The sequence below is a fragment of the Heterocephalus glaber genome, unplaced genomic scaffold, assembly GCF_053883595.1.
Source record: "Heterocephalus glaber isolate CG9 unplaced genomic scaffold, H.glaber_assembly_v1.0 deba00001577, whole genome shotgun sequence".
Taxonomy (NCBI): Eukaryota; Metazoa; Chordata; class Mammalia; order Rodentia; family Bathyergidae; genus Heterocephalus; species Heterocephalus glaber.
In genome coordinates this window covers 31,089,137-31,115,520 of record NW_028258358.1, presented here as the reverse complement: position 1 = coordinate 31,115,520, position 26,384 = coordinate 31,089,137, and the positions used below count along the sequence as shown (strand labels likewise).

Sequence of the window (26,384 nt, the reverse complement as noted above, 5' to 3'; positions counted from 1 at the left end):
TATATGATATATATTATATATATATAACATATATATTATATGTCTGATATAACATATTATATATAGAGTGGTATCTCAGTTCACAAACTTAATTATTTCCACAATTCTGGTCACAAACCAAAATGGATGAGAACTGCATCAAATTTCCCCATGAGGTGAACATTGAACATAACTATTGAGTTTGATTCAGTTCTCATTTAATTTAGTTTGTGGCCAGAACTGTGGAAAAATCACAAGGATTAAAGTAGAGAGGAAGAATAAAGAATGCCAATGGTATTTGTTGTGCTAAGCAAGACCTTGCTGAAGAGTTGATATTTCATTTGTGTCCTGGAAGAAGAAAGGACGTAGCCATGTGAGAGAAGCATGTTCCAGAATGTTCCAGATAGAAGGAAACACAAATGTAAATGTAAAAGCCCTCAGCAGGGAATGCACCTAAGTGTCTGAGAAACCCAGAGGAAGGGTGTGGCTGGAATGAGGTGGGATAGTGTGAAGAGTGTGAGAAGATGGGGCTCGTGGGGTAACAGTAAGCAGAGGATTCTATTATAGGTTTTTGTTCTGAATGAGAGGGAAGCTGCTGGAGGATTTTCAGTAGAGAAGTGACACGGTGAGCTGTGATGAAGACTGCAGGTAGGGCATGTAAGGCAAACGATATGAAACAGAGAGGGAGTAACAGCAATGATCCAGCATGTGACAGTGATGGCTTGATCCAGTGGAGATGGTGCAAAATGATTAAATTCTTGATTGCCTTTGGGATTTGTTAAAAGTATTAAACATGGATATGAGAGAAAGAGAGAAGTTGAGGATCCTGGGTCTCATGCTAGAAACCATTGTGATAGTATTACCTGGCCTGTGGTTTGTGAACTCCCTCTGCTCATAGCACAGAGGATGGAGGGCAGGTCAAAGACCATTATAACAAGTAAAGAGAGATAAGGAAAGCTGTCCAAGCCTATATCTGTGAGTTTCAAAGAAAGAATCATGGTGAAAGAAGTTTGGGAAGAATAAACTATAGAATTTGGTGACTGATGTGCTTGGTGTGATCTGTGCATGATGGAAAGAACTAGGTAGTCAGATTGATGGCGGGGGGTGGGGGGAGAATGAGTGTATTGGTCAGCTTTCCCACTGCTAGGACAAAGTACCTGATAGCGTTTAAAGGAGGAGAAGTTTACTGTGGCTCACAATCTCAGAGGTTCAGTCCACCATCAGCTGGCTCCAAGGCAGGAACATCATGGCAGAAGGACATGGTGAAGCAAAGCTGCTCAAGTTATGGCAATGGGAAGCAGAGTAAACAGGAAGAACGAGAGAGAGAGAGAGAGAGGGATATTCTCCCATTCTACTTTCTCAACTAGGCCCCACCTTTTAATAGCACATTGAGCTATGAACTCATCAACAGATTAATCCACTGATGAGTGTAGCACTCCCATAATTCAATAACTTTGCCAGACCCCTACTTCTGAACACATGAGACTTTTGCTGGACATTTTATATCTAAATCATCTCAATTGAGTTTGGCTTTTACATGGTGAACTTAAAATGACTGTGGTCTTTGGATGAGAAATAATTTTTTTTAAGTGAACAATTTAAGTCTGTCGCTTGGGAAGTAAGAAATAGCTATGAGGCTGTGGGGCCTGTTAGTGATTTTTGATATTGCACACTACTTTTAAAATAAGACTTCTAGATCTTGCCAAGGATAATGATTTATGTGATATATGGTCTTCATACCCACATATTTGAACACCAGGGGAATTAGGAAATGGTTATAAATGAAATCATCTGGCAGGAATGAATATGAATGTAAAAATGGGTAGAGAAGCATATTGTGGGATGCGAGAAGTTCCCTCATCTTCTTGCAGTGGTCTTACACTAGAAGCATAGTATATTAACTATGAAGTTTGTCTTTGCTCAAAGAGTGTGATAAACACATTTATAAATTGTCTTTGCATTTTAATGCATCTTATGGAGAGCCTCAGAAAAATCCATAAATGGGCCTCAGACTCCCTTTCAAAGCCATATGGTGTTTTGTCCACCTTAGGCAGGATCACATACAGGATCAGAGACTATTAATATTATAAATTTTCAATTGATGTAGGCCAAAGTCTGTCCTCTTCTTCCTACATAATAAATAAAAATTCTTTCTTTGAAATTTCTTTGTTTGGGAAGTTTGTCTCCTTCATTTGCACACAGAGATTAATCCCATCCTTCTCAAATAAATTGGAAGAAACAGCTAATGGAAAATTTGCCATGAGCCTTGTTGGGTTAAAGCTTTGGGAAGTCACTAAAGCATTTCATGTGGGCAGCAATCTTTGCCCCAGGAAAGGTTATTAAAGAGGATCACGATGTCCTCTCAGCTTGCAGAAAGAATTCCCTGTGGTCACTCACAGTGGTATAATTGGTGATTGTTGGCTGGAGGCAGAATCCTTCTGTGCCCATTCCTGCCATTTACCTAGATCAGTCCAGATCAGTTCAGAATATCCACAAATGTACCCTTGTTAGAGACCTATGTCATATCTGAATAGGCAGACTTTCATCTTCCTGCAATTAAAAGAATCAATGCCGTCTAGCCCAGGAAGGGGAGGCATCCTTCATTTTGGCAACTCCCAGTGGTCATCAGCTTTCTGGGGAGCTTTCATAGCTAATGACAGATTATCCTTCCAGTGGCTTAAAGCAGGATTCCAGGCAGTACTTCAACGTGTTTGCTGATGGCAGGGGCAGGGGTTGGGGGTGCTGAGCTCCCACCTGGTTCTGTCACTAGGAGCTGCAAGCAAAATAATCTTCCTGGGCTCATCAACAGCAATGGCTACTCTATCTCACCTACAGGGTTATAGTAAGAGGAAAGTGAGAAAATAGATCTAAAATAATTTGAAAAGATATAAAACCTTTTGATGTTTACTCAAAGGGGAAAAGGGGAAGATTTTGCTGAAATTTTTGGAAGGCAAAGGAGGGAAGAATCAGGTCAAGAATAAGGAGAAGTTTGCACAGATAGATGGAAGAGAGAGCAAGCTGGGTACTCTCTGGAGAACAGCGGTTTTCTAGAAGGGCTCCCAGTGACCCCACCTCCTGGTCTTCCTGCTCCTGCATAATCCTCTTGGCTGTTAACTGGATTTGATGACCTCTTATTAATGATCAGAATGTAACCATGGAGCTGGGAGGTCACCTCTGAGTTCAGGTTATAAAGAACTATGAAGCATATCTGGCTGACACTTTCTCATTCTAATGCTCACTTGGTAAAGTTGGCTTCCAGGCTAAGAGCTATACTTTGGGGAGGCTCATGTAGTGAGGAACTGGAGTGGCCTCGAGCCAACAGCCCAGAAGGCCACCAGTACAATAACCTGGGACAAACTAAAGCTTACTGACAACCTCTGTGTGAGCTTGGAAGCAGATCCTGTCCCAGCTGAGCCTTAGATGAATGTAGCCCCTGAAAGTATGTGAGTCACAGCCTTGAACACTATTGGAGGGAGAGACACCCAGCTCAGCTGTGTCAAATTTCCTAGCTCATGGGATCTGTGAGATAATAAGTGGGTGTTGTGTGAAGCAGCTGTAATTGGGGTAACTTGTATCACTACAGATAACTAATCCCCCAATTACTTAGGGAGAGCTAGATTTGTTTTGGAAATGAAGGAACTTATTGTAATAGGCATAAAAAACTATTAATCATGTGACCCAGATATGGAAGGAAATGGGGAAAAAGCCACCCCAAAGCACTAGAGTGGAGGACAGGGAAGTATAGAAATAAACAAGGAGAAAAGCAAGGACTACTGATTCAGATTTTGCTATGACATGGAAGTCAGCTACCATCACTAGCATTTGGTAGAGACTCAAAAGTATACAAAGGAGGGGGGAGCTATAGAGCAGAGTAAAGGGGTAGTTTTGGGTCCATCCTAATTGGAAATCTTTGTCCTGGGGGAAGCGAGGCAGCTCCCTAGAAGTAGGGCAGCCTATGTGCTTCAGTAGTGATATAGCTGGCTTTCCACGTTTGCCCCTAAAGTTGAAGTATGGACAAAAATTAGTGCAGCTGTCAGTTATTAATCTAGTCCCAGCCATTTGAGAGTGATTGCTTCAGGAGTTTCTGTTTCACTTCCTGGATTGCTGATACAGAAAGCGATCTGGCTTTCACACAATTGATTACAGAGAGCAAGCTGGCTTCAGGCCTGGTTGGCACAGAGAATGAGGTGGTTTCCTGCGCTGGTCGCTGTAGGTTTGGGTCGGTGTTTGCTGTACATGTGGTCTGGCCACTGTCCATTTGTATAGTCAGTCTCTCTGAAGAATGAATAACTCATAACAAATGATATGTCTAAAGTACATCCAAAAGGTCCTCACAAGGGTTTGACATCACAGCCAAAGAAAGCGGAAGGATGAGGAGAGCCTGCTAATGTTCCACAGAGAGTGGTTGAGCAATACCACATTCAGAAGTCTGGGGCCACGTCTAGTCACTAGTCCTCTGCACATTGCCGTAATCCCTCTTCTTGGCCTTCCATTGACTAGATCTGAAAGCAATTTGTGAAACTATTTCTGTAACACAGTCGGTAAAGATTTCCATCTACTTTGCTTGGCTCTCTGTGATGTGCCTCTCCACAGAACCTACACGGAAGGGGACGTGGCCATCACAGTCCTTTTTTCTGGAACCAGTGAAGGGAGAGTCTGTGCTCCATGAGCTGGGATGAGCAGCAGTGCTGCTTTCTTCACTGGACTCCTTTTCATACAATCTCTTGCACAGTCAGACTGTGAGAATTTTTTCTCCTTTGCTTTTTACCTGATACCTAACTTGAAAACTACCCTCCACATCCACACAGGAAGGTAAATGCTATCTCATCTCCTTGCTCGAATAAAAAAATTATCTTTTAACTTTGCTCTGTAGGGCAAAATTCTACATCGGATCAACACTCCCTCTTAGCAAGTGGTGACTTTCAGAAGGGGACCTGGGGCCTGGATGATAACAGTGGGGCTTGTAATCTTTCTGTGCTAATGAGGGTCGCCTCCTACCTGACTTTTAGGCCTTTTGCAGAGGGAGTTAAAGTATCTAGGACCTTAATTAGCAGTGGCTGATAGAGGGGAAGCCTATATCTTTAAAGGTACCTATCCTAGTGGTTTGAACAATGCAGAGGACAATTATATGCAGGCCCAATGGCAAAGATAGTTAATTAAAATAGTGATGATGCCTATAAGAGGAATGACAAATGAGGGTCCCTCTTTAATGAGAATGGTTGCTCTCTCCTCTCCCTTCTCCCCTTGCTCATCAGGAAATAGCAGAGCGCAGTCCCCAGGAGACTCTGGCTCAATTAGGCCCTGCAGGCAGTGGGAGCCGCCAAGGGGCTGTGTGAAGAGAAAATTTAACCACCTAATTTGGGAGGGAAGGAGAAAGGGCATGGGCTTTAATGGAATATGCCACCAGCACTTTACCGGCCACAAGTGATGGGAAATGCTTAAAGCAGTCCTCCAAAGGGCAGGAGTGTGGCCCACCGTGAGATTCAGGCTGTGAAGTCACAGGCCTGTGTTTGGATCTTGGTTCTAATGATGCTGTTCAGAACCTCTATTTCCTTATTAAAAAATCTAAGGAAATGGCAATTACCACATCAGTGGGTTGATGAGATTATATATTTTGTGTGTGTGCCTGTGCCTGTGTGTATATGTATGATCACGCCTTTTTCAAACTGGTACCTTTCCACCTCCTTACACCCCACCACACACGCTGTGAGAGGGTTAATCACGCTCAGCCATGTCAACCTGTCTGGATGGTTGACAATTGTCCAGACTCTTTTCACCACCCAATGTTACACTGAAAGTGTTCCGAGTTTCTTCCAGGTGCCAGTCACCCCGAGGACAGGAGCTATTCCTTTTCTTTCTTTGTCATCTTTTTGTCATCATCCTCTACACATCTCTACCTGTCACACCGAGTTATCGTGCTTGCCTCCCATGCCGATGACAAAAGAGGGTGGGTGCAGCACAGGGGAGCCTAGTTCTTTTTCCTTTGAGTTGGTAGAACCCTTCGTTGGTGCTAAAACCTGTGTTTGCAGAGCAAGAGCACTTATCATCTCGCTTTCGTTATGACCTGTGAGATTAAGAGCCTGGGCAGACACCCCAAAGTTTAAATGACTTGGCTAAGAACTCACTTGGAGGAGGAGGGAGAACTAAAAGTGAGACATTCCAAGGAAAAGCTGGAATGGGTTTTCCATTCTTTTGGAAATCACCTAGATTGATGCTGTCCCTCTCAAGACAGGTTAGGAACATTTCAGCGGCTTAGAATAGCAAGGCTTATTTCCTCTTCCTGCTGTGTGTCTGTCCCAGGTCACCTGGGGCTCTCCTCACTAACTCAGCACCCTGGAATCACGTGCACGTTGGGAGCCAGGCTGGCTCAGCAGCTGCTCTTTGGACCAGAGCTAGGTGTGAGGCAGAGGGAACTCAGGCATGCTTTAAAGCAGGCTTACTCTTAAAGCATTGGCCTGCAATTTCACTCCACTCACAGCTCATGGATACGCCTGAATTCAATAGGGCAAGGAAGTTCAATCTCTAAACCCCAAGAAGGGAGGCACAGGGACATTACTGAACACCTACACTTACTGCCACTGCCCCATGATTCTTTGTCTCAACTGCTTAGAGCTGAACAAATGAGTAGAGGTCTGATACTGATTTAATTACCATGGAAAGTGATTGATGACGTACATGGAGAATTCTAGACTCCATGTCTTGGCCATGGTTAGAAGCAGAGTATGACAACTAAACATGATATGTTAACTTGACTGGGCTAAGAAACAGCCAGAAGATCAATAAAGCACACTTCTGGTTGTGTCTGGGTGCATCGCGGAGGTTCCTGGCCCCTTTCTCTCTGGCTCTGTTTCCTTGCTTTGCTTTCCTGAAGTAGGCAGATTGGTTCACCCACATCCTTCCATCATGATGTTCTTGCCTTGGACCTAGCTGACCATGAATTGAACCCCCTGAAATCATGATGAGCCAAACTTACTCTCTTCTTTAAATTGTGGATGTTGGGTATTGTGTCCCAGCCATGAGGAAGTGCAATAATAGATAGGGTCAAAGAAGAGACAGCTACTACAGTGCTTGCTTTGCATGAGACTTCTTAGAAGGTAATGCATGAGATGGACCATCAATGTCATATGTTTAGATCCTGGATAAGTTAAAATATGAGCAAAAGGAGAGGCCATGTGGGCTGGGCTCTCCCATCTGGCCCCTTCCATTGATTGTAAACCACTGTTCTAGGTATTGGAGTTGTCCAAGGTGTATAGTCTTCAACAGGAAGGCTGTTGGATTTTTGAGACTATATGTGCTGGTCTGCTGAAAAGAAGGAAGAACCAAATAACTGCATAGTGACAAAGAACTTTATTTTCCCCCTAAGAACAGCAGAAAGAGCATTTTAAGGGTGTTCAGATTTGAAACAACAGAAAAGGGTCAAGGCCTCAAATAAAAGAACTGATGACTTAGTTCTAAGACTGGAGCTGTCTAGGGTCAGGACACATTAGTTCTTCTTTATATTCCTTTATATTTATAGTGCACTTTGCATCTTCTTCCTGTAAAACTGGCTTAATGACAAAAACATAAAGTTTGAGCCCAAAGCCTCTCCTTCTAGGTTATGCAGCCTGCCTCACACAAATAAATACCACATATATTTGCTCATCTACTTGGACTTGTTACTCCACCTGCTTCCAGGAGGATTTGAGGCAGGTTCTGCTTTAAGCGTGCTGTGAAGTGGGACAGCTGGAAGTGAAACCAGAGCAGAGGCTGCTTAATGGGGGCACAAAGAGCAGCTGTTTCCACATCTCTGCAAACAGCTAATGAGTTGTGTTGAGCCCTGACTTGGCTGTGAAGTTTCTGGAAGGCACATAAAGAACATGCTGGCCTCTTAGGGAGTGTCATGCATCTGACAGCCCAGATGACTACAGAGGTGAACTGGCACTCTGCGGGCTGTCCCTTTCTGCTTTCCCAGGGCCATCTCCTCTTTATCCAGAGGCTCAGAAAAGGCAGATTGTCTGTTAGGATAGATGTGCAACAATATCTGTAGCAGTGGCTGACTCCCCGACAGTGCAAACACCCCTCTCTGTGCTGCCTGCCTTCTCACCTAGCTGACTCTAATGGGAGAAGAGGATCTGTTCAGATGTTAGCAGAGAAAACTTTACGACATGACTTGATCCGGGAATTTTTATTCAATTGCATTCATAGAATATATCACTAGTAACTATATTTCAGAACCTGGAAATACAGAGACAAAGAAGACAGTGGTCCAGATGTCCATATTTAATGGGATGTTTATAGATTTTTCTACTGTTATGAATAACCAAAAGAATTAACCTATTTTGGGAGAATTTCAGACAGCTCCTGTGGATACCTACGAAGATGGTCAATCAATCAATCTTTTTTATCTTCCCTCACTAGCTTTTGCTTGAGAGGTTTGGACAGAACACATTCTCAATTTCTACACAGAACTGAGGCCCAGAGAGGCTGAGTATTAGCACCAGTTGGCAGAACCACCTCAAGGCCCAGGCCCAGGTTTCCATGGTCTCCTTCCACCTGTACACCTCCCCATGGGGAAGGATTCTTCTGAGCCCAGAAGATTGTGTCCCTGAAACTTGGGACTCTCCTCTCTTCCTGCTTCATGTTCCAAGAATCTGGAAACCTAGAATCCTCTGCTCAATTAATCATCAACAGGGCCAGGGATTTAGCTCAGTGGTTCTGCCGCCTTACAAGCGCAAGGACAGGAGTTCAATCCCCGGTACCAAAATAAATAAATAAGTAAATTAATTAGTTAATTAAAAAATCATCAACAGTGTCTATGTCTCACAGAAGCCTCTTTCCAGGAGCCATACTGGCCTCAGGTGTGTCTTTCCAAGGGATGAGTGTTGAGTGTAGGGTTAGCCATGGCTTGTACCTTTGACTGGAGGTGTTCACACACTTGAGACCTTCCCCTGTACAGCATGGGATGGAATGAGAGGTGGAAAGAGGAGAGACATGGGAAGATGACCAGAACTCTATAGCAACTTTTGCTCTTGGTTCTGAAAACATGGGGATGGCCTGGTGAACAGAGATTCTGGGAGACAATGGTAGAACTAAGGTAGAGCTAAGGCAGAGCTCAGGACTTGGATAGATTTCTTTTTGCTAGGAAAGAGTTAATCCACCACTGTTACCTATTTCTGATTGTTTACAGGAACATTTGATCATGAAAGACCAATGAGAGTGCTCAGGAGTCTGATTCTTTTTGTCTATCTAAATTACCATCTCAGGAGGTAAAGCAAACCAATTTACCTTGAGGCTTTCTTCAAAGAAATCCATAGCCAGTCCAGAAACCACATGCTAACAAGAGAGTGAGTCTTAAAGTAGGAAAATAAGCTAAAAAGCCAAACTCAAACTAAAGTGTTTTGCTTCATAAAAAGCTCCCACTTAATTTAGGCAAAAAATTCAAGGATAGAGTACCAAGAGAAATATAAATATTCTGGTTAACCAAATGTTAAGTTAGGATTACTTGTCCTCATAGAATTAAATATGGAAATATTAAAAGTATACTAAACATTATCATATCCCATCCTCTTTATCACTAACATCAGTAATTTGGGCACATTGCCTTTTTATTTTTAAGTTGTCACTATCTACTTAGGTTCTCTCTCTCTGAAGACAAGTTAAGAAGTGGAAGTTGGGCCCAGTTTCCATAGTGGGCCCCTTTTTGTTTTAAACGAAGATAAGCACACAAAATTTATCACTAGGAAGAGTTGGGAGTGTCCTTACAGTCATTGTCTTCTACCTGCAGCACCTGACCTCACTGCAGTGATGTTCCCTGAATATCACACTGGAGTCTTTCAACTAGAATCATTCCAAAGTGCATGGCTTACCAAGAATTCCCTTTCAATATCCATTTCTCACTACTCTCCTTCTGCATTGGAGGTAGAACAATAGTTGAATACTCAACCCAAAAGATTATTTTGCTCCTAGAAACTCTTCATCCTAAAGGTTTTCCGGGTATTTGTTGTCTTTTACCATCTTCCCTTATCGTCTTAGTTGACTCCATTCTCACCATTCCGATGACCCACTTAGGCATTTATTTCCTAGGCCATTTGAAATAATTCTCCAGCAATTCCCTACCATTAGGATACAGGACAGGTTTAGCAGCAAGTAAGGTGTATGTGTGGCAGGAGTGGGGTGGCAGATTTATGGGTCCTAACTGGCTTGTTACTGAAATATCTACTTAATCCTAAGATCAATAGTCATTATTAAAAAATTTAAGTGGGAAAGTGACAAGACTAGGTCTTCGGAAGGATGAAGTTAGGCTGGGAGGAAAGATTTTGGAAACAAGGAGAATAATTATTGCATAGTAAAACTTGGGCTTTAGGTTGTAGCTTATCCCAATTCCAATATTTATCAACTACATAGCCATTGGGTGGTTATTAATTACTTCTTCTCATTCTCACTTCCTAGTTAGAAGAAAAGCGTTGCATCCGGTGTCTCTGGGAAGGTTGAAATAGGAATAGAAAGCTCCTCTTAACAAACAAGGTGAAGACAAGATGAAAAAGTAAACTGGGGCAATGATTGCAGGAAAAGAGAGTAGGAGACAGACTTTGGAGTCTGTGTCTCCAGGATGGGTAAAAGTTGCTGTAGGTAACCAGGGGTTCTGACGTGGGTGACCCCATGAATTGTACTGCCTATGACTGATTTAGGAGTGAAGAGAGTAAGGAAGAAATGACAGAGTTTTTCAGGTGATAAAGAAGCAGATGATGAATTTCAGTTTGAATAAATTGAAGTGGTGACTGGAAGACACTTAGGTTTAGGTATTCAGAGTTTATACACACACACACACACACACACACACAAAGGGATCTAGAGAGCACTTTTTCAGGACTCATCAAAATAAAGGTTGTAGTAGATACTGTGGCATTTGCTTAGCTTATCCAAGAAGATATGCTCAGTTCGTTCTCTCATCAGTGTGTTCACCTACTAATTCATTCACAAATATACATGAAGTATCTACTGTGTATCAGGCTCAGTGATACTGAGCAGTGGTGAACAGGCAGAAATTGTCCTTTGCCTTAATAATCTACAGTCCAGGGCAGAAGATCAGAGCGAGCAGGGTATCCCTGACTTTCAATTCTGAACAATGAGGAATCCAGGCTTCAGAGCTGGATGCCAGGATGCTGAGTGAGGAGTGAGGTAAAGCTGGTCTGTGGTTGTGGGTCACGGCACAGAAGGAGGGAAGACCACCGAGGCTCCAAGTGTCCGGAGCCTGGAGCAAAGTGCAGGCTGAGACCAAAGAGTGAATAATAAAGTACAAGAAAGTTGGGGTGTCCGGGCTCAGGTGGTAGAGGTGGAGAGCTTCCCTGAGGTTATTCTGGGGGATGAGGGAGGAATGTTTTTGAGGGCTCTTGGCTTGTGAATGTTAAAGGAACTGCCAAAAACAGTAAAGGTTTTGGCACAGAAATATGCTATTGTGTTAGCTTTAGAACCTAGTATTGTGCTTTGCTTACAGAATATGCTTACGGGATATTTTTAGAATGGAAAGGACAAAGAATCCTAAAAAGAAAGGAAAGGAGGAGACAAAGAAAAGACTTAAATTGTCATCATCTTGGATGATAGATTTAGAAGGTGGTGAAGGAACTGTAGAATCCTTACTGGTGCTACACTGAGTCATAGATATCATTGGGAGGGGGGAATGTGAATAATCTGAGTTTGGAGATGGTTGAAAATTAATAAAATTATTTCTTTGATGACTGTTAGGAAAACTGGTAATTAGTAGTTCATCTACCAAGATGTGCAATAGCTCAGAGTTCTGCTGAATGTACTGTGTGTTGTGTATTTTCTAAAATCTCACCTAAGGATGGCTATCTCTCCTAGACAGCAAAGAAAATGAACATATCTCTTCCATGGCCCCTGAGCGAATACACTGTGCTTCTGCTTCTGCCTCCACAGGGGGAGCTAGATGGGGTGGCAGAGGATTACAGGTAGTGCCTTGCAGCTGCACATATGACACCAGCCATCAGTAGTGGCTTCTTAGAAGAACAGTAATATATATGCTTCTGCTTAAAGTTAACTGCCAGGCTTCCTGGTAGGGCTCCTGGGAGTGATGCCCTGATTTGCACGATTTAATGACTTCTTGTCGTCTAACACCTGTAAGTATAGAGACAAGCAGAGAAGGGCATTAGCGCCTGGCTGTGCCCCAGATAAAGTGAGTACCATGGGTTTGTGAGGCATTATCTCTCCTTTCCAGAAAAGAATTTGTATGCTTTATTTATTCAATCACTATTACCTTGGTATTAAAATCGCCAGTGTTCCTAGACAGAAATATTTAAAACTCATATTTTTCAATTAAAAAAATAAAGATCATGCTATCTACTACAGGTTTTTTTCCTTTTTCCCATCCTCTGTGTATATTATGATGAATTTAGTCAGTCATCAATTAAACTTGAAAACAGTTGTATTTCCATAGTTCTGATAAAATTTTCGCTCCTTTTTTCCTCTCAGTGAACAAACAAATTATTCACCACAAACAATGACATCCTGAATGCAAATTGTCCCGTGGCTCTCAAACATTAATTTGTGAGGTCCTGATTTCCTCTTTGTCTTCATGGCTTCTTACTTCACGTGCAAAAACTCTTTGAATAATTTAAATGATCAGATCCATGTGAGCCTTACCGAGAACTGGGAGGACTTTGACTTTGAAAGTAACTGAGGATTTCCAGATGAGGATGACACATTACAGTTTGCTGAAATATTACAATCTGACCTGCTTTTCATGTAGCTATAGTGCTAACTATAATAACATCATATTAACATCAGTGATGGAAATCTGAAATCCAAGCATATTTCTAATGAGAGTTATTACTCCAAATAATTAAAATAAGCAATTAGAAGTGGGAAGAAGGAAACGTACAAAGGTGAACATCTTCAAATTACCCAAAAGAAAGTTAAATGAATGTGGTTGGATTCTTCACATTGATTTCAAAGAAATCATAGCTTATCATGACAGAAAATAAAGCAGAAAAGAGGCATAAATAGAAAGAAAACAGAAAGGCAGTAACCTAGAAATTATAATAATTATTAATAATTATAATAATTCTTAAACTAAAGGCAAAGATTCAGATTTTGTGAGAAAAAAATAAATTACATTTTTATTGTAAATTATAAAATGTTTAAAGTAATACTAAAATGAAGGTGAGGGAGGTAGCTCAGTATTAGAGTATGTGCCTAGTATGCTGAAGACCCTAGTCAATCTCCAATCCGGTAAAAAAATAATAATACTAAAGTGAGAGAAGAAGTTAAAGCAAATGTTTTAAATGATCATTTTATATTGAGAATGGTAGTTTCATTAGTGAAGAATATGGACTTCATGAACACTAACAAATGGCCAAAATATACTAAGTAAACACTTACCAGAAGCCAGCAATAGTGTTATATTTCTGTAATCCTAGCACTCTGGAGGCTGAGGGGGAGGATTGAAAGTTCAAGCCCAGGCTGGGATAACTTAGTGACTGAAGGAGATTCTGTTTCTTTATTAATAAAAGGCTGGTAAGAAGGTCAGTAAGGAGGTCAGTAAGAAGGTCTCGGGTTCAATCTCCAGTACCACGAAACAAACAAACAAACAAACAAACAAACAAATAACTTGATATGAATTGATAGAAACACAATTATAGTGATATTTTTGTAACATTCTTCCTCTTACAAAGTGAGTGTATTTATGTATACACATATACATGCATATAAATGTGTGATTATCATACATATATGTAGAATTAAAGTGATAACATAGAGGGATATATGTAAAATGTGCTATGTGTTTGCTTTATATATATATATTTATATCAGATATGTCTATATTATATATGTGTGTATGTAATATGCAATTTACTAAGACAATAGATGTTTTTCTAGAAATCCATGAAATATTTATAGTACTGTACTTTGCCATATACAAAATTACAAAGCAACTTTGAACTATTTCAAAAAGTAAAAATTATACAAGTACAAGTTTGTTTTAAAATAAAGGAAAGGGATGGCTACCACCAACAATGAGAAATTTAAATACACTTTAATAGAAAGTGAATAAAAACTACAAATAAAAATGAGAGATTAGGCATTGAGAGAGGAAATTGACAAGGTTTCAAATAAAAGATTAATAAATCCTAAAATGAGAAATCCAACCATAAATGCAAAATATTAAAAGTTGAGAATTAAAATGAAAAACTGGAAAGATAAATATAATATACAATAATAAGTACAAATAGGAAAAGAAATAATTTTGTTAAAGGGAATGAATATACACAAGAAGCCCTATGAAAGAAATGAATGAATTGAGGATCAGTGCTTCAGCAGTAGGGAAGGAATGAAAGTTAATTAGGAAACTCAAGAGCCTTAGAATGGAAAGAGGGTGATGAAACTCTAGATGATAAGAAATGAAAGAAATGGGGTCTCATAGGAGATGTTCAAACTGAAGTGCAGACTTTCTTCTGGTAACTTGGCCAACTGAGCTAACACAGATTCCTCTTTCAGCCACAAACAAGGAGAAATGTTGAAAAACAACAACAACAACAACAAAAACAACAAATTGCCAAAATAACTTTGAAAAATATAGCTGAGCTCAAAAGTCAGGAAAGCAAATCTCCAGGTGTTAGAGCAAAGGAAACACAGAGAGACGCTGTGGAACTTGGTGTTCCAGGCCAGGTTAGGTTCCTGGACAATGAAATCTTGGATGAAATCCAGCTGTAGAGCACATTATGTGAAACAAAGGTAACAGAAAGAGGCAAAGGGAGATCATGAACTGGGATGCTGCACCCCCAAGTCCTGTAGGCCTTTTTGGCACTTTGGAGCTGTAATGATCCTTCAGAGTGGCTACTGGTCAAAAGGCCTGGCCTCTGCCCCCACAGAAATGTCATGAAGTGTGGCCTGGCCCTGAAAAATGACACGTCTCTCTGGATGAGGACAGATCCAGGAGGAACTCAGCTGAGAGCTGTCAGACAGAGCCTGACCTCCCAGCCTCTTGGGAATGGGTACCTCAGACCAGGGCCAGGTGGGATGGTGCTAGAGACATCCATAAAATCTTCTTTGATTACATGGCTGAATCAATTTTTTCCAAAATCATTTAAATACACCTATATAATTTTGACAACTTGAATATTTTTTCTTTCCAGGTTTTTGGGAAGACACAATCAGTACAGCCTACTATCTTCTGCCCAAAAGGTATGCAAAAACACACTACTTATGTACAAATATATTAATCTCAGTATAATATATATCAGTGGAAAAATCAAAAATGAAAAATCGAGATTTATCAATTCTCAATGGTAATTAGAATGGTGAAATTACATCCAGCTACTAAAATTATGTTTTCATTGAATTGTTATTAAGATGTTAATATGTGTATCCTCAATGCATCGATTGGAATATTCCAATGTCTGAAAAGATTCATTATGTAAAATTTTGCACTAATTGCTAATGCATTAAAATATAGAAGGAAACCAATCAAAATAATATCAGAGTGGGATTCTATAATGCACGGATTTTATGTATTTTCCAAATTATCTAAGATCATATGTTACTTTGTAACCATAAAAATTAACAGTTTATAAAACAAATGAAGTTGAATTATTTTAGTACTCCATTAATTTGCACACTTATATGTGACATGAAAAATGGTCTGTGAGAATAAAACAGTATTATGTTGACGATAGATTTTTAATATATTCAACATTTTTCATCTTATTTTCAACACTACAGTCATTCTCCCTTGGTGGCTGTGTCTCTTTGATCCTCTGGGCCTTATGGTCAACTATGGTCAAAATATTAAATGGAAAATTCCAGAAATAGGCAAGTCTTAAGATTTAAATTGCATGTTATTCTGAATAGAATGCTGAAATCTTGTGCCATTTTGCTCCATCTTGGCCCAGACACAAACTACCATTTTGTTCAGCTTATCCACACTGCAGACACTACCTGCCTATTAGTCATTTAGAGACCATCTTAGTTATCAGATCTACTACTGAGTCATCACAGTGCTGTGTATAAGTAATCCATATTTTATCTAATAATGTCCTCAGAGTACATACAGGAGGTGTGACACTGGCAATTTGGATATGCCAAATGGAAGCTGTAAAATGCTTCTTTTAAGTGAAAATATGAAAGTTCTTTACTTATTAAGGAAAGAGAATCTCACGATGAAGTCACTAACACCTACAGTAAGAATGAAACATAGTCGATTTCTGCATTATCCATGGTTTCGGGCATCTACTGGAAGTCTTAGAACACAGCTACCAAGTTAAGAGTGTAGTAATGTATTTTCAAGATGAACAGGGAAAAGAAATAAACCTTAGGGTTCCTAGGTTCCTAGAGCCCTTAGTGTTCCTTTCTTCTATAATGTGACTTTTTCTTGGTAAGCAAAAGTCTCAAAACTGTTTCATTGTGTGCATGTGTTTCTATGTGTGGACATATGCTTGCCCTTTCTTCATGTGTATTTAATTCCCAGTCTTCTTTGGATCCCTTCCTGTGTCTATTTCAGTTATTCTAAATCAAATTCCCTTTCCATATGAACCCCACTAGATAAAGAAACATGGCCAAATCATATATTTTTTCTACAGCTAAAAATCTCACTCATACACAAGGAAGCAATTTAAAATTTCTACTTCTACAGAACAACAACAGAAAAACAACATGACAAAGAGTATCATTCTAGGGATTTTTGAATGAATGAGTTTTTTCTCTACTAGAATTTCCTCCTTCGTTGCTTATATTATAAAGGAAAGAATCACACTTTGAACCAAACACATTGAATTAGTGGAGAAGCCCATGTTAGTGTTACTATTGCTTGCATTTTTGCTCCTTCTCTGCCCTTTCCTCCCCACCTCATCTCCTCCCTTTTCTCTTTCTTCCTTTTATTTTTTTATTTTTTTATTTTTTTTTTTGGTACTGGGGATCGAACTCGGGACCTTGCGCTTGCGAGGCAGGCGCTGGAACCACTGAGCTAAATGCCCGGCTCTTTCTTCCTTTTAGATGGAATCTCCAGATCCTTGGTTCCAAGCCCTGTTTGTCTCCTATCAGTCTTGCTCAAATCTTTTCCTCAGCCCCTCATCTCCAGGTGTCTTTTCCACATCTCAAGTGGATTTCAAGGTGTCAAGGTGGGCAGTGACTGGGAGACGCACTGAGATCCAAGGTTTTAGAAGCTTATGTGTTTGAGAGCCTGTGAAATCCTCCCTGGCCTCACAGTCTCAAAATTGTTTCAACCCACATTTTCTTTGTCTTTTAAAGTTTGACATCCAATAACCACATTTGTATCTGGAGCATGGATTCTCAGAGTTTGTATCTGAAACATGAATTCTCAGACTAAGCTGATCCTGAAGATTCAATTTCCACAAATCCCTTGAAGTGTTTAACTAACTTTTCTCATTTTCAAAAATGTCTCCGATAAAAACACAGGGGAAACAATTGTTCTTGACATCACAACAGTTTAATATATTAACTTATTCATTAAATTGTGCTTCACATCAATGGAAATCCTCAATTCTACAAACTATCATTTTTAAATAGTGATAAAGGTTGATAATGTCACAATACAATCTCCTAGTAACCAAGTTCATACATATTATTGCACAGAAACAAAAAGAAATACCTCTTAGGAGAAATAATTTACTATCTATTGAATAGCTAACTTTACATCTAAAGTGGGGAATCAAATAATCCAGATTTTTCCCTTCTAACATTGTTACATTAAAATTAATAAGAATAATGCAAGCAAAATCCAGAAAGTGCTTCTGGAAAATACAGAGGAAGGGAAAGAAAAAATGGCCACATGATAAAGCAAAAAAAAAAAAAAGTGGCAAGGAGATGGAAGACAAATGTGACACTGACTAAATCACACAAAACCTTGCTCTTTGGAGCACTCTTTCCCCAGGGTTTACTTCAGCACTGACATCTGACCCTTTGAAGAGTGCCCTCAGTACAGCAGGACATGGAACTCACAGAGGTTCTACTTGATGTGCTGAAGGATGACAGTTGCAATCTTTCCTTAGATGATTGGGAACACAGGCTCAAGATACATCCATGTGTTCATGTTCTCAGATCAGTATTCTGCTAGGTTTCCTGGGGTCCTTGCCTGGAAGTTCAGAGACTTCTGTCTTGCAGATGTTGCTGGTGTTCAAAGCAGGGCCAGGCCTCTGGAAATCTCAGCACTTCTGAAAGGCAGGTTCCTTCTGTCAATGAGGGGTGCAGAGGGTCCATATACATCCCATCCACAAGGCTACAAATTACACAGATCTCAGATTTCCCCCCACTCCACTTGCCCAGAAGGCTAATTCACCATTTCTAGGCATTATTTTAAAGTGTCTAGGTAAATGTGCTGAGAAAAGCACTAGCAGTGGCTTATATCCAGTAGAGATGGGGCACACGGTAAGAAGGAAAGCCTTGGAGAAAGAACCATTGTCTGCTCCCCAGGTGCCACAAGATGTCCTTGCATTGTCAGGTTCGGCCAGCCCTGATATCCAGTCTGAAGGCTTTCAGTTGAAATGTTGATGACCAGGGGAGACAAAATCAAACTGGGAAAAGAAAATCTTACAGTCACAGCTGTGATCAAATCAGACAGTTCTTAAGTCCAACCCAGCTTTCTCTTTGATTCAATCCTCCAACTCAATCACCCTTCCGTCCTTAAAGCCATCCCAACCCTCTGATCCTGTCTGAAAAGACTCATTCCTTTTTCTGTTCTTTTACATGGCTAAAAGAAATCCAGTCCACATGTTTCTAGCTTGCCCTTGATCTTGAGGACACAAGCTTTATCTTAGTCATTTTCCTATTTTGCAGAATTGCTGGGCACATATTTTATTCATCATCTTTCCATCTTTGAGAGATCTGTCTCCCTTTCAAGAGCCCCATTTTCTTCTATTGGTACCCCTACTTTTCCTAGTCCTCCCCCCAACCTCGGCATGATATCATTATACATGACCTTCTTCTCAGCCAGAGGTCATGGCTGGGAAAGAATCAGATGCACTCTTTGTGTGAAGATGTTAGCTTATGACAGCTTAAAGCATTTCCTCTCTTCAGTAAATGTGCAAAGGAACTCATTTAACACCAAATAAAACCTCTAAGAACTTAAGCAATATGTTTCTGATAAAATACTGAAGTAGGAAGAAGTAGGGAAAGGGTGATATTTTATGAGCAGGGGTTCTATTGATCACCCTTAAGCTTCTCTAACAGGCAACTACTGATCGTGAAGATTTCTAATACTATGTTTCCCTAAGGACTGTGTGCATAGTCCCTCAGCATTCATCCTGCGTACTTCTTGGTAGAATTGGGTAGACATCCAGCTAAAGGTGTTTGAATGCCTCCCCTGAGTTCTAGTGCTCCTCCATCTCCCTCGAAGCACTGCCCATTTCTTGGGTATTTCACTCCTCATAAGAGATCCCCTGGCTGGAGGCAGAATTGAGAGTTACCTCGACCAGCTCATTGGGATTTTCTAGGTCACCACAGTTCTACAAAAAGGTGAGGGAAGATATAAATCAATAAAGACTTAGATTTCCGACTTTTATATTTCCCAATCCCAATAGTGATGTGGAGCAGCACAGAGCAGTCGGAAAGGGTATGAAACCAAACTTAGGGGCTCTGAGCAACTTTCTTGCCAATGAATTAGAATATCTGGGAAATCTTTAACATCTCTGAATCTCTATCCACACTAGCAAATCGGACAATGAATAGGAGTCTCATTTAACACACAAGAATATAATGAAGGGCAGTGAGATACTAGATGTAAAAATGTTTTGAGAAGCATTAAATGCTATGCAAAGTGATGAATATTAATTGCATCCTTTGTAAAACATATGATGAAATAAATGGCACTGAAAAGCACTTGAAATATTTTCTACTACCCTCTTGTGTCAGAGACTAATAGCTTTTTATGTTTTAATTTCCCATTGTGTTTTAATAATAGAACCCTACACTTATCAAGGCACCTGGCAACCAGCAAGAAAGACATTTTCTCGCCTTCTCTACAGCGAGATGCGTCTAATGTCGGGGTCCACGACATGAAGACATGAAGTATGACTGCAAGAAATATGTGCAACTTCCCTCTCTCTACTTCTTCTCTCCTCTCTTAAATGCCAGCGGCAGGAGTTGCAGTATCCATCTTGGGCCTTGAGATGGAAACTGTACAGTTGAATGCAAGAAAAATAACAGTGACTCTGGGCTTCTGGTAATTTCACACACCAGATCTATCAAACCAGTTTGTCCAAGAGAGAGAGAAGTGGTTACCACCATTTTGAGTATCTCTGTTAAAATAGTCAAATAGAAATCCTACCCAATACATTTAATATTCATTTTTAATTATCTGTTCTCATCTCCTTGCTAGGCCTATCTGGGAGACTTTCTTCCCAGTATTAGTATACCCACTCAAATTTTTCAAAATGTTACTTTAGAGTTTAATAAAATGAGTTTTCATATATCAAACTTTTGACCAAACTATTCACGACGGAATTACTACCTCGAGGAGAAGAAACACATCTCCATATTTTTATTAACATACATTATTTCTTTAACTTCTATCTAACATTGACTGTTAAGATTATCAATACTTTCTCCAGTTACCAACAGCAGGTTGCCAAAAACTAGCAGGAGACAAAACAGTGTGTATCTTAGTCCTTAATAAAATTTAAACACAGAGGTGCACACACATATGCATGTACACACACACTCACATGCACACACACACACACACAAGGATACTCCATCCCAATTTGGTTCTTGGTACTGTCATTGTCATGTGCACCCGGGAATTGTCAAAAGTGGATAGAATGTGGAACCCCTTGGGGGATTGATTGATTGATTGATCTTTATCTCCTTTTGAGCTCTGGACTCTAATATTCCTAGAGCTGATTTGGTTTGGTACTTTGGAGCTGCAGCCTTCCCCTGGGCCCTTAGGCCCAGATGTCTTCTGCTAGCATCCTTTCCCTAAGCTTCACTCAGTATGCAGGTGTGCAGTAAGTTTTGGAGACCATACTGCATTCCTACTCCTCCATTTCTATCGACATAGGACCCCAGTGATATGACAAGTGTGCTGCTTTAGAATGAAATGATGTGAGGGAAAAGCCCATGTTGGGCTCTTTAATTTGCTCAGCACTGGCCTCCAGCCAACACAAGGAGGTGGTGTCTCCTCCACACATCCTGATATCTGGTCTCAAGTGGAGCATCATACATCAAGCCTTTTGCTGCAAGGTGGCAGTGGAAAGCCTTTGGATATAAATCCCGAGGTGTCTACGGAACAGTGGGGAGTTAGCAGGGGCTGCTTCCAAGTCCCAGCTATGCATGAATTTCCTGCCAAAACATTAAAGTGAGTTTAGAAGTAACAATTCCAATGCTTTCTAGCTTGTTTTGATTTTCTACATGACAAAACACTGAGTTGTTAGTGTGTGTGTGCATGTGTGTGTGTGCATGTGTGTGTGTGCACACATGTCTGTGTGCAACACAGTGGCAGGCAGAAGGACAATTTTCAGCCTTTCTATTCTAATCAGAACATTAGATCATAACAAGAAAATGTGAAGATAGAGAGAGCACTGCTCATTAATCCCTGCTGCAGTGTTCCTTCACTTCCTACCTTAAGAAGAAATCACTGGAGTGGGAGACTCAGATATTTTGTGAGTCCTGATCTCTACCAACTAACAAGTGATATGCACTTGGCCCTTTGAACTCACTCTTATATACTGATGCAAAAGTACAGCTGCCTAAGGAGTTATCAAATGCAGCTCACAGATGAGTCAGTGATGTGGAGGGGACTTACCCAAAGACAGCATAGCTTGGGGTCACTGCTAGCTTGGTATATCTTGCTGCTAGCTTGTGCCCCCTACATGGGTCAGAGACAGATACTAAGGTGCAGTAACAGCTGATTTCTTGCATGACTGGCAAGGACCACTAGGAAGCATAAGCCCATATCCCATATGGACAACATAGTGGTGTAGAAGCACACTGCAGTCACCCAGGCCTGCTTTACAATCCAGGAGCAAGCTACTTATCATCTGCGGGCTTCACTTTTCCCATGCATGAAATTGAGACTAATAAGACCTGCCTTGCTTGAAGAATGCATTTCAGGTATGAAAAGGGCCTCATTCCATTAGTGACACAAGGGGACCCCCAAGAATGCCTTCCCCTTTACCACAGTTATAGCCAAGGGCAGCCAGAGAGGTTCCACAGCCACATCTCAAATCTGCATTTGATGGGCATGCTGGGCTCCCCTCTGTGCAGGTAGCTCACTCCTTGAATGCTTGTGGGCTGATTAACTCTCAACCCCAGAGAGAGTATTCTGGAGGCTGAGAAGTGGCTTATGTAGAGCTGGCTTAAACATCAAACATGTTGGACATCAATGAAATAGGCTTTTCAATCTGATTTAGGGTTTTCACTCATTTTGCCTTCCGTTCCTTGAAGGAATTGATCATATCAATGTGTTGTGAAACCTTCTACCCACTCTGATCCTCCTGCATGATGTGAGGTGAAAGCTTTCAATTCCCTCCTCCATACCTCACCCCTTATTATTCTTGGCCTTTTATTATTGTAGTTGTGACTGGGGAAAGGCAGAAATAAGGAGCATTTGGCAATGTACCACATATTTGGGGTCCAGTTTAATATACTCTGTTCTGGATTTGCTACCTGTAGCCACAGTATAAGAACAGGGAAAGATCATATGGGAAGAAAGAAGATATCAGGCTACAGACCTTCCAGATGTTGAGATGCTGCTCTATCTGAACCTCCAGGACAACTGTCCCGTGAATGGTTCTATGTGTCCTGGCCCCAAACAGAGTTATTATTCACTTAGTAACCTTGACTATATTTTAACATGCTAGTTAAGCTCCTATTTTTTAGGCCAAGTTCTTTTTAAACATCATTTCTTTTGTGATTGCAGAATTTCAAACCTGGGAGCACTACGTGAGAAAATATGACTGCTCCAAACAAGTTATGCTGAAATATTTTACAAAGGAAGATTCTGTAGCTGTTTTGGAAATGTTAAACACACAGTTTTTCTCCTGATTTCCCCCTCTCTTAATTCATCATTCTTTCCTCACACTGACAATTAAAATGGTAAAGTGTGATCTGCTCATACAGAAGTAAATAAGCTCTCCTGAATGCCCCACCCATGTTCACTTCGTAGAGGCCAAAACCCTCCTCTCCTGTGTCCAGCCCCTGTGCTCGAACGATGGAACGAAGCAAGGCTGAGAGCTCCGATGCCATGGTTTTGTAGCATGTGGATTTCTAGAGACGGTCAGTAGTAGAGTGATTGTGTTTAAAATCAACTGTAACAACAAAACACATTACTCATGATTTAAACCGCACTCAAACAAAGCTCGAAGTTCAGATGAGGACCAATAGCCAGGGAAGGGTTGGCACTAAACCTCATCTAAGGGCAGAAGGGTCCTTCTTTCTCTCTCTGAACAGATGGATATTTCCACGACTGTAGGAAACAGAACCGTCTCAGCAGAACATCCCAGCCAGTCGTTTGGCCTTTCATGTGTGCCTCCTCAGGGTCCAGCCACCCACACTCTCACGACGAGGGAGACTGGTCTTTGCTGCTTTTGTTCTTGACCTTCTAAAGTGCATTCCTACCCTACTTAATATCACTGATGGGAAAATGTCAAGGAAAAAAGAAAAAGAACAAGGTGGATAATCTCCAACGGGATAAAAATGAAGACAGAGAGGAAGTAGATGTCCACTTCAAGCCACATCCAGCCAGAGGTCCTCAGAATGGCCCAACTTCTCCAAGATAATGCAGCAGAAGGTCAGCGCACCTTCTCATCTCCCCCTCCAGAAAGAGGAGCGGCCAGCGGGTCACCATCTCACCACCTGGCTGTTGTAGTCCTCGGTGACAGTCCCCTCTGAGGCTCCACCCTCTTTGGGCCACCGGTGGGCCCTGTGCTCCCGCTGCAGCCTCCGCTCCTCTCGCCGCTTTTGGCGGTCCCTCTGGTGCTCCAACTGCTTGGTGTGGTGGTAGCGCTGCTGAAAGAGATCTTTTGCATACTCGTAAAGCTGCACATCCAGGAAGTTCAGCTCCTCGATGTGCTGGCGGGCGCCCTCATTAATCTCCACATTGGAAGCCCGCGTGATGTTGAATTGCGTGAAAGGAGAAATGAACTTGAGGTTGAATGTCCTTTCAAAGAGATACTGCGTCTTCCTCTGGAATTCGGTGAGCCCAAAGAAGGCCATGTTCTTTAGGTTGTTCTTTGCGCTCTGCAACAGGATGGCGTTTCTCTCACTCTCATTCATGAAAGTCAAGTTGTAGCAGCCCACGAGGCTGAGGTCAGCCAGCATGCGCACCTGGCGGTTGTTTGCCAGGTTGTAGCTGCAGTCCATAAATTCCCGCAAGCTGACCCCAGACCAGTCATCCCCAGGGTAGCAGGTGGGCAGCTCATCGGGGGTGGGGCTTCTTCCATCACACATATGGAGAGAGGTTTTCCATGTGGCCCCTCGCTGGACGTGTTTCCACTCGCTCAGGTACCGGGACACTGGATCCCGCAACATTGTGATGTAATAGAAATTCCTGGAAGAAACAGAGGAAGAGTAGTTGATAAGTCTAACACTGAGATTCTGAAACTTTGTCATTTTTACATCAATGTTGACTTAATGGTCTTCTGCCAAATGCCCAAGGTAGATCATTTGCCTGGGTTTGCAACCTATCAGGTGCATGTGTACATATTTCCATAAAGACACGAAAGCCAGTTTTCAGTAAGAAGTTTGCCAGCCTTTTCCTCCCCTTTCAAGTGTGAAGAGAGATGGCGTGGAAGGATTGAATCATTCCTTCATTTAGCAATTATTCATTGACAAATTACGAACGCCAAATTACTAATGCTGACATTTAGAGACAACACCATGATTTTTAAAATTTATTCTCCATTTGCCACCTTATTTGACCCTTATGACAAGTTTTTGTAGTAGATGGAGTCCTATCCAGAGGGAAACAGGCAAGGAGGTCAAGTGATTTACTCAAGGTCATGAGACTAAAAAATGGCAAGGCTGTATCCCAATTGTCCATGTTTTTTCCTTAATCTGTTACTCTGATTACGAGGTAGGTAGGGTCAGGGAAGGATCGGCTACATAGCCAACCTTGTCATCAGATGTGTTGAAGAAAAGCCTGGAGGTCCATTTGTCATAAAAGCCATAGAAGGGACCTCACAGAGGAAATGCTGGACACAGGCCTCCAAACTGTCTTTCTGTTCTAAGACCCCACTTTGGCCTCCGGCCTCTCCCACAAACATCAGTCTGATCTCAATTCACCTCAGTCTAGTCCTCAGCTCATGGAGGTGCACCTGCTCCAGAAATATAGGCTCACTCATATTAACTCAGAGTTACCCTGGGAAGACAAAAGTGATTCTAAAATGTTTTGAAAAGAACAGCAGGTCTTCCCTGACCCCTGTGCAAGTGACTGAGAGCTGCAGAGTTCTGGAACCATGGCTGGTGCTGGGTTGGCCTGGCTGCTGTCCAATGGTCCCAATGTGGCTCACAACGCTTGGGCAAGACAAAACCAGGCCATTTTTGCTTAGTATTTGCTCTTTGAAGAACTTGACACTAAAATAAATACACACACAAATTGACAGCTAGATAGAGAATCTGTGGAGGAATGACTTTTGGTTATTCTGCATCATATTCCTATTTGTCAAATATCTCTGCTATCAAGCAGTTGTAGGTATTGCTTGCTGGGATCAGCCTTATGTGTTGTCAAGTAGATATCTGCAGTTGAAGATAAGTGGTTGTATGTTTGACTCTATAATTAAGTCAAATGATGCTTTAATCCTTGAAAAACTGAAAAAAAAATCTGAGGGGCTGGGAGGTCACTCTGCCCACTTTAGTCTCACAAGTCATGTCCACGTCACATCACAGAAGGAGGCCATCACATGAGGTCAAGTTCTAAGCTGAAGACAGCTTCTGTGTCTCCCACCCCCAAAATCACCTTTGGTAAGAATATTTAATTGCTGCTTTAAAAGGAATGATGAAAAGAGAAGAGGAAGAAGAAAACTATGTCCCATTTTGGTGTGTGTGTAATAACAAAGTATTAATGAAGATAACAGGAAGCTCCATGAAAAAACTAAATGACGGGAAATGAACACATCCTAATTCCCAAGGAAGGGAGCCTAGAAGGGCTTAGTAAGTATATGTGGAAAGCTTAAACTGCTGAAGGCTTGTATTCTATTTAGTGGAGACATTTTACTCAAGTTTTCTAACTTATCACTTCTATACTACTCACAAAAAGTACTTTTTGAGATTTTGGGGTAAAATTTTTAAAATATTGTCTTAACTTGGATTAATGAAAATTTTATTTTAATAAATCTGTTGAAACACTTTCATGCCAAATGTTCTCCTCATAGGCCAGCCCCAAAGGCCTATGATGTTCCAAACTTGATAAATGCCAGGCACTGTGCTAAGGAAATGGTCCATTTCAACATCCCCAGGAGGTA

The 26,384-nt window shown here is 41.2% G+C and overlaps 1 protein-coding gene across 1 annotated transcript in view; it reads right to left on the bottom strand.

The window, feature by feature from the left end:
• Positions 1-17,394: 17,394 nt before the first annotated feature.
• Hs6st3 (heparan sulfate 6-O-sulfotransferase 3) overlaps positions 17,395-26,384 on the bottom strand; it is a 717,130-nt gene continuing 708,140 nt past the window's right edge. The window contains exon 2 of the mRNA XM_004870839.4: positions 17,395-24,472. Coding sequence (XP_004870896.1) covers positions 23,764-24,472 — 709 coding nt within the window. The 3' untranslated portion in view covers positions 17,395-23,763. The remainder of the gene's footprint in view (positions 24,473-26,384) is intronic.